At 35.0% G+C, this 12,115-nt stretch overlaps 1 protein-coding gene across 1 annotated transcript; it reads left to right on the forward strand.

The window, feature by feature from the left end:
• The first annotated feature begins 10,736 nt into the window (after positions 1-10,736).
• On the forward strand, positions 10,737-11,546 carry LOC134223011 (uncharacterized). The gene has a single exon (XM_062702149.1). It carries the CDS (start codon positions 10,737-10,739, stop codon positions 11,544-11,546), a length of 810 nt encoding a protein of 269 aa, XP_062558133.1.
• The last annotated feature ends 569 nt before the right edge of the window (positions 11,547-12,115 follow it).

Consider the following 12,115-nt stretch of genomic DNA (forward strand, 5'->3'; position numbering starts at 1 on the left):
AATGAGCGAGAGTTTTATGGTAGTAAATTTCAGAATTTGCACACATACGCACACATACATGCATACAAGTGATCTATTAGTGTCTCTAAACATGCTCACATTTGCTATCTAGCCTCCACTGAAGAAATTTTTGAAATCGCTTTCAATTTTTACGTTTTTGCTTTTCTGAGAAGATTTTTTTGTACATGCTTCTATATGTTCCTCATTTAAAATCATTTGTTTCTTTGAAACAAATAAGAAAAATAGGCGAAATTCCATGTCATATCATTTGTTATAATTATATTTTCAATGTCAAAGTGAATTTGCTTAAAATACCATACATTTTATTTAATAATTCACGAGATTTCTTGATAGATTAATACGTAACACACCTGCGTAACGCATACAAAGTGAAATTATAGACACTTCCGAAGGAAGGGTCAAAACATAACAACTAGTCATAAGACAAGTTAGAACTATTCCATTTTATTCCACCACTTGATTGTAAATTTACTGATACGTATTTCGACCTCAACAGTAAAGCCGTCTTCAATGTCTCGTAATTGACACTTTCTTCTTGATGCTTAAAAGAGCTTCTCCTTGAAGATATCAAAAGCTTCTTTTAAAAATTTGAAAAAGCTTTTTTAAGCTTAGAAAAGTCTTTACCTGAAGTTTGAGAAGGTAACTTCTAGAGGCCTGAAAAAAACCTCTTATCAGAACTTATAAAAGCTGATTCTAGAGGAGAGCATGAGAGAGAAATTAACTAAACTTGCTAAATTGTACAGAGAACCCAATAAATGGGGCTTGGGATTAGCTACCCATTCTCAATGTACACGGCTCGGAAGCTCAAATATTTAAAGTCAATAACGGCGTCGGCCACGTCCTTACGGTCATATAGGAGGGGAGGGATTGTTAGTCCGACTCTCGTTGCTACAAGAGACCGAGTATACCTCTTCATCTCCACGATTGTCTTGGGATAGGATTTCGGTTTAGTTACAAAGGGTAATTTAACTGGATTCACTTCGGTAAGCGAAACGATCTGTGGGATGGGAAATAACACTAATACGCTGTCTCGCGACGAGTAAAATAAATAAAACATGCATGCCCATATGAAAACTAGCATATGAAAACTGAGAAGAATCGCGTTTTGGACGACCGAATGGAAGCGCAGCACTCTGTACTCACTTGCTCGACGGCTACTCCTTATAAAAGCTGCTTCTAGAGGATGGACAAAGATTTTTACAGAAGCTTCACGAAGTTTCTTGAGAAGCTATACCCAGCTTCTTCTTGAAGCTGGGAATGGCTTATTATATAAGCTTGAGATGATGATTGCAAAAGTTCCTTCTTAAATCTTGAATAAGCTTCTTTTTCTGGACCTTTTTCTGCTTGAGACCTAAATAAACTTAAACAAATTAAAAAAAAAACTTTTTCTTGATGCTTGGAAAAAGGTTTTATGAGCTTAAGGTCAAGCATCACAGAATCCAAAACTAAATTAATTCACGTTTTAAAGGGCACAACACTCAATACGGAGGCAGCGGAGAAAATTTGTTCTTTGCTGCGTCGCGAACGGGCTTGGACGGGAGGTCGTGGATTCAATCCCAGGTCCGTTACATTCTCCTACTTTGTATCTCTCTCTATATTTCTCATGTTCTAGCATTCGCTAGAACCGTAAGTTCCATACCGTTTCAATGTCTAATATTATACCTTCAAACTTGACTATTCTAGTAGAAACGGCTAGAATTGGAAATGAACGAAAAAGTTCGTTTCCTACATCCAATAAGAAATTCTATCAGTTGCTTTCTCCTATCTGTCACATTGGCAGCTCGTTAGGGGCCGTCCAGAAACCACGTGGTCATATATGGGGGGAGGGGGGGGGGTTGGAAAATGACCACGATAAGCCACATGGGAGGGAGGGGGTGTTGCTCTCGAACCACGTGTTTTTTTACACGAAAAACTTTTGGTGAATAACAATAGCGGTGTAAAAAATACAAATCATTAAAATTTAATGATTTCATCATTAAACGCAAAGCGCATCTTAGGCCAGATGTTTGACGTAGCGTCTTTTCAACTCAGCGTTGAAAAGACGCAGGTGTGCATCGAGAAAACCAGTAACGCAGCGTCGGTCGTAACGCCGATGCATATCTACGCTATTTGACCATCTTAGCCTTAGATCCTTTTTCCATAAAAATATAAAGGAAAGAACAGGTTGCGATTCAGTCTCAAAAAGGAAAAAGGAAAGGAAAAATGGTAAAATATAAAAAAATTCCTCCGCGCCACGCCACCGCTGCAGATGGTTTTTAGCATAACGCCGCCGACACTTTTGCATCAGCGGACTGCGGCTACAAATTTGAAAAATATTCATGTTTTTACAATAATCCAAGAAAAAACTTCAAAAGAATTTCTTGTGGATATTCAGGAAAAATCCAGTGAAGAAATTTCCTGTAAAAACATTGACATTACTTCATATCATCCTGATAAAGTGCTGGCATTCAGAATGATTTTTAAACAATTCTCTCTGAAAAATTTTACTTGGAAATTTTGCTACAAATTGTTAATGAAAAAAAAAACAAAACATCTCCAGTGTAAATTGCGAAAAAAAATTCCTTGAAACTCCGAAAAAAAATCCATGTGAATTCTGACTGAAAATTCAAAACAGTTTCTTTTACATTCTAATGAAATTTTCTACCACAAGTTCTTTCGAATCTTCACCAGAAATTCTTCTTTATATCCAAAAGAAGTTTTTCGAACATTTTAAGGAGTGCACTTCAAAATGTTCAGTCTCCAGTTAGCCTTGCAAGAAAAGGCGTAGGGTTGCCAACCCGGAGATGACGAGTTCGATTCTCGTTCCTGTCTAGGATGTGTTCGGGTGGGAAACATTCTCGACATCCTAGGTATAGTGTATCCATCGTAATAGCTAAACAAGATACATAATCGTGCAATGGCTGGCATATAAAAGCTTTCAATTTATAACTAAGGAAATGCTAATAGAATATACTAAGTTGAAAAGCAGACCAACTTCCAGTTGGAATATGGAGCCATAGAAGAAGAGAAAACTTCTAATTTTTTCAATAAAAACTCTTCTGAATTTCCTTAAGATATTAAACAACCAGTGCCACATGAAACACTTTGATATTTCCGTTGATATTTTGTTTTTGGATTTTTTTTTTCAAATTTGGAATTTTGAAATGAAAATTTTTCGGAATACTTTTTTACGCTCTTTGTGAATTCTATCACATTTTTTAAAATTTTCCAAGTATTTTTTTATTCGAGGCATTATTTAGAATTTCCACGGAAGAGTCTATGGATTATCTTCAAAAAATTCTATGGATTTTCAAAAAATAAATCTTTAGAATTCTAGAGATTCTTGTTTTTTTTATTTGTACCATAAATTCTTCCAAAATTTCATCGGGAATTCATTCTTCTTCGGGAAGTCATTTTGATTTCTTTGTAGGTTCAGCTAAACATTGCTTTAAATCTTTACCATGCAAAGATGCACAGGAAATGATTAAGAAATTTTAAGGAATTTTCACATCAGAAAATCTTTAAAATTTTGATTTAATTTTTTAAGGAATTCCTTCAAAAGTATAATTTTTTCGTTATTTTCACTTGTAAAAACATCGAAATTTCTTCGGGAAATTCATTATTGGTGTTTCAGATGAACTTTTTTCGATTTTCTACTGGAAAATCTTAGGAATTTCCATCGGAAATATTTTGGCATATTCCGAATAATTTGTTTTGGAAATTAAAAAAAACTGCTGAAAATGTCTAAGAATTTCTTTTGGAAAACGAAAAAAAATTCCATTGGTAATTTAGAAAAATTTCCTTTGAAGATTCATTAAAGTTGCCCAGGATTTTGAGAAAAAAAATCTTTAGAGATTCTGTAAAAAAAGTAAGCTGATTTTTTTTTTCTAATTTATACTGAAACCTGTCAATACCTGTTAATATTGGAATGTAAACTAATTTGATGATTCTGAAAGCAAAACTGGAATTTCTACAGGAATGCTACTCAAAAGAAACAACAGTAGGAGGTTTTATTTGCATCTCTAAGATTACATATTAACTTTGTGATTCTCTGACAAACTTTTTGTTGTAAGATTTCAGTTCAGATGCTTCGCTGAGGTTAATATATCCTAAGAATTTCTAGTTCCTCCAGAGCTACGGAATTCCCAAATACTCTTAGGAATCTATAGGATATTCAGTGATGAACTTTATAATTAATTTAAAAAAATCACTGATAATTTTTTTTTTTTAAATATTAACAATATAGGGATATTTTCTCGAAATTTGTATAACATATTCGCGAGTCCGCATTTTTTTGTTTCCTCCTGATGCATCGAAGGTGTACGAGTTCTAGATATCCTAATACACGATACACATTATAACATGATAACATCATCAAAATGTTCGAATTCATGAAAATTTACAAATTCCATGCTGGGTTGATTTTAAATCAGTTGAAATTGTCCATCTTCAAAATTGATCGGTTTAACCATATGTTTTAGTTACATAAGTTTTTTTTTTAATTTTTGTACTTGAGGAAAAACCACGTGGTCATAGGGGGGGAGGGGGGGGGTCTGCCAAATGACCACGATAAGCCACATGGGGGGAGGGGGGGGGTTGAAAATCTTCAAAAATATGACCACGTGGTTTCTGGATGGCCCCTTAACCAAGACGAACCTCTGCCCCTCGACCCCAACCCACAAATTCCAACAAGTTCCGCATGAAATCGTGGCAAGTTCAGAGGTATATTCGGCTTGCAGTGGGCGACTAATTGCATCATCATTTCCTCCACCTTCCCTACCCTACATTGACTTGCATTCTGACGTGGCAGGCGCCAGTGTGACCTAACAAATGAGATCACCAGTACTTGTACATTGAAAATGAGTGCTAGTCCCAAGCAAACATCTGTTGGTTCTCTGTGCAAGAACAGCTGATCTGGTCATAATTGAGTAGCAACTACGGGCAGTCAATCAAGCACAAGCTCAAGCTTCAGCTTTGCTACCTCGCAGCATGCGTTGAATAATAAAAATGACAGTTGTGCGATGCTTTCATATTGAACGGTGTGCCCTTGAAAACGCGAGTGAATTTTGTTTTGGATTCCGAAATGGTTGTCCTTAAATAAACAAATAAACTTCTTCTTGATGCTCGAACTCGAAAAAGCATCTCGTGGGAACTATGATAAAGCTTTTTCTAGAAGCTTGAAAAACTTCCAAATGCTTGAAAAAGCCTAATTGTGTTGTTTATAAGAGCTTCTTCTTGTAGCTACGTGAGAGCTTCTTCTTGGAGCTTTAAAAAGCTTTTTCTTAAAGTTTAAAGAAGCATATTCTTGAAGCTTGACAAAGCTTCGGAAAGCTTCTGAACCTTCTTTTTGATGCTTGACAAAGCATGGAATAGCTTCTTCTAAAAGTTTGAACAAGCTTTTTCTTGAAGCTCGAGAAAGCCTCCTCTTGACAATCGGATTTTTATAGGATTAACAAATCCTATTCTAAAAGCCTAATTAAGGTATTTCGTGTTGCTTGAAAAAGCTTTCTTCAAGCTTTGAAGCATTTTCTAAGAAATTTAAAAAGCTTCTTTTGGAAGCACAAAAAAACTTCTTTGAAGATTGAAGAAGCTTTTTTTCTTCTTTTTCGCAGAGCTTTTTCTAGAAGCAAAAAGCTTCCACTAGAAGCTAAGCAATGCTTCTTGTAGAAGCATTAAAAAGCTAATGAAATAGCTTTATAATGCTTGAAAAACCTTACCAACCTTTGAAAAAACTTACCAAGCTTTAAAGAAGCTTAGAAGCTCCATCTTGAAGTTTTAAAAAAGTTCCTTCTTGAAATTTGAAAATGCATTTTTTTGATGCTTCAGAAAGTTTTTTAAAGTACAGCTTTTTCTTGCTAATTCTAAAAGCTTGAGTAAGCTTACTGTTGCTTGAGAAGGCTTAATTGAGATGCTTGTGAAAGCTTTTTCTTGAAGCTTCGTAAAAGCTTCTTCTTGAAACTTCGTATAATTTTCTTCGAAAGGCTTCGAAAAAGCTTTTTTACAAAAATTTCCGAAAATCTTTGAGGCTTGTTCTTAAAACTTGACCAGACTTTGAAAAAGTTGAAAAAGCTTTTTGTTGAAATATGGAAAAGCTTCTTCTTGCAGTTTGACACAGCTTCTTCATAAAGCTTTCAGTGGAAAATGAAAACAGCTTCTTGAAGCGTGAAAAAGCCTCCTCTTGACAATAGAAATATATTTTTTTGATTGAGCCTTTTCTAAAAGCTTGATTAATCTTTTTTCTAAATGCTTGAAAAAGCCTTTGCTTGATGATTGAGAAAGCTTTTTCTTGAAAGATTGATAAACTTCTTTCGTAAGCTAATTCTAAAAGCTTGAAAAAGCTTCTGAATGCTTTAAAAGCCTTATTAAGCTTTGAAAAAGCTTAGAAGCTGTATCTTGAAGTCTCAAAATGATCCTTCTTGAAATTTGAAAAGGTATGTTTTGATGCTTGAAATACCATCTGATGCATGATTTTTTTATTAAGCTTGAAGTTTGACAAAGTTTCTTCCTAGAAGCATGGAAAAACTAATTTTCAAAGATTGATGAAGCTTTGAAACAGGTTAGTTGTGAGTGATGCTTAAAAAAGCTTCTTTTTGAAGCTTTGTAAAAGCTTCTTCATGAATATTTAAAAATATTTTTTTTAAAAGCTGTGAAGCTTCTTCATGAAATTTGACGAAAGCCTCTTCTTGGGGCTCGACAAATCTTTTTTCTAAAGCTTAAAAAGCTTCTTCTTGATTCTTGAAAAAAAAAACTTTATCTCGAAGCTTGACACTTTTTAAAACACCGCGAAAGAGCTTTTCCAAACATTAAGAAGAAAATGTTCGCTAAAAAGTAAGCTTTTTGAAGGTTCGAGATAAAGGTTTTTCAAACTTCAAGACGAAGAACCTCATCCGAACCTCAAAAAAAAAAGCTTTTTCAGGCTTTCAGAAAAAGCATTGTCAAGCTTCAAGAAGAAACTTTTTCAAGCAAAAAGAAGCTACATCGTAATTGAGGAAGAAGTTTCAAGTTCAAGCATCAAGATTTTTTTATTTTTCAAGCATCAAGGAAAAGTTTGTTCAAGCTCCAAGAAGAAACTTTTTCAATATCCAAGAAGCATGCTATTTAAATTTCAAGAAGAAGCTTTTCAAGCTTCATGAGAAAGCCTCTTTTAGCCTCTACAAGAAGCCTTTCCAAGGATTAAGAAAAAGCTTTTCTGGGCTTCAAGAAAAAGCTTTTTTGAGCTTCAGGAAGCAGTTTTCCAAGCATCGAGAAGTTTTGTGTTATTCAAGAGGAAGCATTTCAAGCTCCTAGAAAAAAACTACCACGATGCTTTAAGCTTCAATCTTTACGTTTTAGCTCATCCATGCGTTAAGAAGCTTTTTTAAGGTTTTGCAATTAGATTTTTGAAGTTTCAAGAAGAAGATATTTCAAGCTGCAAGGAGAAATCAAACCCCAAGTTTTTTTGTAACAACACTAAAAGTTTTTTTTTTCATATTTCAAGAAAAAGCTTAATTGGCATCAATAAGTAGCTTGTTCATACTTTTGGAAGAAGCTTTGTCAGTCTAGAAAAATCTTTTTTTCGAACTTCAAAAAGAAGCTTTTTATAACTTAAAGGACACTTCTTCAAGCTTTAAGAAGATGATTTCTCAAACTAACTGAGAATGTTTTTTTTAAACATTTAAAGCTTTTTCAAGCAGAAAAAAAAGCTTTTTAAGTTTCAAGAAGAAGTTTAATCAAGCATCAAGATAAAGCTTTTTCAAGCAAGCTTCTGAATACTTCAAGCACAAGCTTTATTAAGCATTAGAAAAAACCTGAAAAAAAGTTTAATTTTGAAACTTGAACAAGTTTTTTTTTGAAGCTTGAAAAAACTTGTTTTATGAGAATGAAAATGCTTATAATATTTTACATTTGAAACTTGAAGAAGCTTCGTTTTGAAAAGTTTTTTCATATTTCGCGGAAGTGCTTTTTCAGGCATCAATAAATATTTTTTTCAAACTTTTAGACGAAGCTTTGTCAATCTTCAAAAATTATCTTTTCCGAACTTCAAAAAGAAGCTTATTATAACTTCAAGGACGTTTCCTCAACCCTCAAGATGATGCTTTTTCAAATTGAATGAGAAATGATTATCAGAATTTTCCAAGCTTTAAGAGAAAGCTTTTGCAAGCATTAAAAAATTTAAAACTTCAAAAAGAAGCTTTTCCAAGCTTCATCAATGTTAAGCAACTAAACCGTAATAATTTACTTTTCAAGCTTCAAAAACGTTGTGAAGCTTCCAAAAGAAACTTTTTTAAATTTCAAAACGATACTTTTTCAAGCTTCAAGAAAAAGATTTTTTCAAGCATAAAGAAAAAGCTTTCAAATATTTCAGAAAGAGCTCTGTCAATCTACGCAAAAACGTTCGAATTTCAAGACGAAGCTTATTCAAGAAAAGTCTTCTTCAAGTTTCAAGAAGAAGCTTTTTTACGCTTCAAGAAGAAGCTGTTTTGAGCTTCAAGGGAAGGCTTTTTCAAGTTTCACGATGATACATTTTCAAACTTCAAGAAGAAGCTTTTTCGCACTTCAAGAAGAAGATTTTAATTACTTCAAGCTTTTCAAGCAAGCTTTATCAAGCAATAAGAAAAACCTCCATAAACTTTTTTCGAAGCAGCTTTATAAGCTTTTAGAAGAAGCTTTATATGCTTTTAGAAGAAGCTTCGTCACTTTAAGAAAAAGCCTTTTCAGACTTTAAGGAAAAAAACTTTCTTTGACATCACAATTGCACTTTTTTAAGCATCCTTCTTGAAGCTTGTGAAAGTATCTTGCTAAAGTTTTGAAAAGCTTTATTCTTGATGTTTGAAAAAGAATCTTTTTAAACTTGGAAATGCTTATTCTTGAAGCTCAAAGAGGCTTTTTCCTTTTGCTCAACAACCTTCTTCTAGAAGCTTGGAAAAGCTTGTTTGTGCAGATTGAAAAAAAAATCTGAAAGCCTCATGAAGCTTGGAAGATCTATTTTGCCTTGAAAAACCTTCTTTTTTGATGATTTAAGAATTTTTCGAAGATTGAAATATATTTTTATTAAAGCTTCTAAAATCTTATTTTTGAGGTCTGATAAAACTTCTTCGAAGCTTTAAAAACCTTCTCAGAACTTTAAAACGATATTTCTTGATGCTGAATCTTGATACAAGTAAAAGCTTATTCTTGAAGCTTGAAAAGGCTTTTTCTCGACGTTCAAAACAGATTTTTCGTTTCTTCTAAAAGATTGAAAAACTTATTTGTGTAGATTGAAAAAAAATCTTCTCGAGAGTTACCTCCTTAGCCATCGAAAAACTTTTTCCAGGCTTGAAAATCGTTCTTTTTGAAGATTGTAAAAGCTTTTTTGAAGCTTGAAATAGATTTCTATTGAAGCTTGAAAAAGTTTCTTTCTGAAGTTTGATAGAGATTCTTCAAAACTTGTAAACCCCTCTCAGAACTTTTTCAAGCCAGAAAAAACTTTGAAACTTGGAAAAGCTTTTTCTTCAAGCTTAAGAAAACTTGTTTCATAAGAATGAAAATACTTTTTCGAATCTTAAAATATTTTAATATTGAAGTTTGAAAAAGCTTCGTTTTGAAATTCAAAAAAGCTCCTTTGAAGCTTGAAAAACCCTCTCAGAACTCAGTTTTACTTCAATCTTAAATAGCTTCATCTTAAGACTTGTGCTTGAAAAATCTTCCACATGAAGCTTGAAAAAGCTTCTTTTTGACGCTCAAAAAAGCTTTTTCGTAAAGCTTGGAAAAGCTTTTATTTAAGCTTCTTCTACAAACTAAAAAAAGTTTGTTTCTTAAAGCATGAAAAATTCTTTTTCAAGCTCGAAAAGCTTCTTTTAGAAACATGAATTGCATTTTCTAGAAAACTTCTTCTTGATCTAGAAAAAAAATTTAAAAACTTTTTCCAGAAGCTTGAGAAAGCTTTTTCTTGAAACTTGAGAAGGCTTTATCTAGAAGCTTTACCACGTGTTCAAAAAGCTTTTTCTAGAAAAGTGTCACGATGTGAACCCCTGTCGTAACGTTATATCGGTCGATGAGGCGGTCGATCAATGCGTAAAGAACAGTGGTACGAAGGACAGCCGAAAACTGATATCTCCACTACAATGACCAAAGGATGACCATATATCAACAAAACGAGCGATAAAGTTCTTGCTGACCGCTTTCGGTAAAACAATGAACATACCAAACAAGTGAAAGCCACGTTATGTTTCTCTATTTCTCTAAAACAAATTGTGCTCAAACGTGTCTCTTACATTAAATCATTCATTCCCAAATTCTTAATTATTCTCCTAAATTAAAAGTAATTTGAACTCACTCACTAAACTGGACTAGGTTTACATTAAAGGTAATAGATACTTATGAAGAAAATTAAAATTGAAATACATGGTCAAATTGGTCTTACTCTAGGTTTCGTGCTATCTACACTAAACATAAAACGTGCAAATATTTATCGTGGACATAGAATCTTAGTTACTGTAAGTAATAATGAAATCTCATTTAGGTATAAAGATTAGTCTGAATCAGTCATTTCATGATGCAGGAATATAGCACAGTGTGGATCAAAAGATTTGTAACGTGATACCATTCTGCAAAGTTGTACACCAAAAATTGTAAGTACCATGTAAAGCGATAAAAAGCGTGCACTAAAATAGAAATAAACATTTCAGTTTATAGCTAACCACAAAAATCTGGTTTGCTAAAATGTTTTGGAAGAACCATCCGTACAATTTCTATAAGAATTTTTGTACGTGAAGGAAATGGATAATCACGACAAGACCATATCTAATTGCAAAAGGTGCAATCAGTCAGATACGGTGGACGCTCGAATGGTTGCATGCGATCAGTGTCAGCTTTGGGAGCACTTCACGTGTGCAGGCGTAGACGATACGGTCAAAGATTTACCGTATTTATGTAAGGCTTGTGCTGCGCAGGTGAGTGCCGATAACTCGAAAAATACGAATAAGTTACGAGCCGACAATAGGTCCGCCAAATCCGGTGGAAGATCGGTCTCGAAAAAGAGTTCTAAGCTGCCCTCCGTTACTGTGAGTCAAACCGCGAGTGCACGAGCGGCGGCTTTGAAAGCGCAAATGAAGCTTATTGAAGAGGAGAAACAAATTAAAGGGCAGGAGTTGAAGGAGCAAGAAGAATTGCAGAATCTTGAACTGGAAGAAGAACGAAGGATGATCGTAGAGAAAAAGCAACTGTTGGAAGAAGAAAGGAAGCTACGCCAACGAAGACTAGAAGAACAACGGGCGTTGCTTAAGAAGCAGCAATTCATCCGTCGAGAATCGATGGAAAAGAAGAATGAAGTAATCAAACAAGTATCAGAGCGAGGGAGCGAAACAAGCTCGGTTCCCGACTCAGGCGACAAATTGAAAGATTGGCTGGAGGACCACCATACCGACGGAAGATCTATGGAGAAAACAACGGGGGAACAGGAAACGCATAAAGGCCTTCGACCAATGGTCTCCATAGACCCGTTGGCTCTTCAGCGCATGACGTCATACCGAAATATCCTTGCAGCTACGCGGACATCAGTTCGTGAACCACAAAGACAGACCATCTGATCAGGAATACAGCAGGCTCGATCAACAGTTGTATCGTCACCTTTTCATCAATACGTGGTGCAGTCACGGCCGCATTTCCAGGAGATGCCACAATTGTACCCACAATCACATCAGCAAATGATGTATCAGCCCCATCATCCATCGCCGACTAGAGAACGTCAAGGACAAGCGTGGCCGCAACCACAAAGATGTCAACCGATGCACCCTGAAATGGTCTACCAACAACGGATGCAACAGGTCCCATCCGAAAGGGACGAGCGGTTCAATACAACGCATTCGAGGCCTGCAATGTTTGTTGAATCATTCCAGCAACCCGAGGATCATCCCAAACCAGAAGCTCAACAGACATACCCCCGCGAAACTAGGCTTCAACATGAACCTGCTGGACAACAGGAGGCAATTGAACTTCAATCGAAGCATATTGCGGCACGCCAGGTAGTCGGGAAGCAACTTCCAAGGTTCGATGGAAACCCAACAGACTGGCCAATGTTTATTAGTAGCTACGAGCAGTCAACAAACGCGTGCGGCTACTCAAATGCCGAAAACTTAATCCGGCTTCAGCAATCCCT

This window comes from Armigeres subalbatus, chromosome 3 (genome assembly GCF_024139115.2).
Source record: "Armigeres subalbatus isolate Guangzhou_Male chromosome 3, GZ_Asu_2, whole genome shotgun sequence".
Taxonomy (NCBI): Eukaryota; Metazoa; Arthropoda; class Insecta; order Diptera; family Culicidae; genus Armigeres; species Armigeres subalbatus.

Bases quoted from the DNA above. Each gene is read 5' to 3' on its own strand.
- LOC134223011 (XM_062702149.1), top strand. From the start codon at position 10,737: ATGGATAATCACGACAAGACCATATCTAATTGCAAAAGGTGCAATCAG.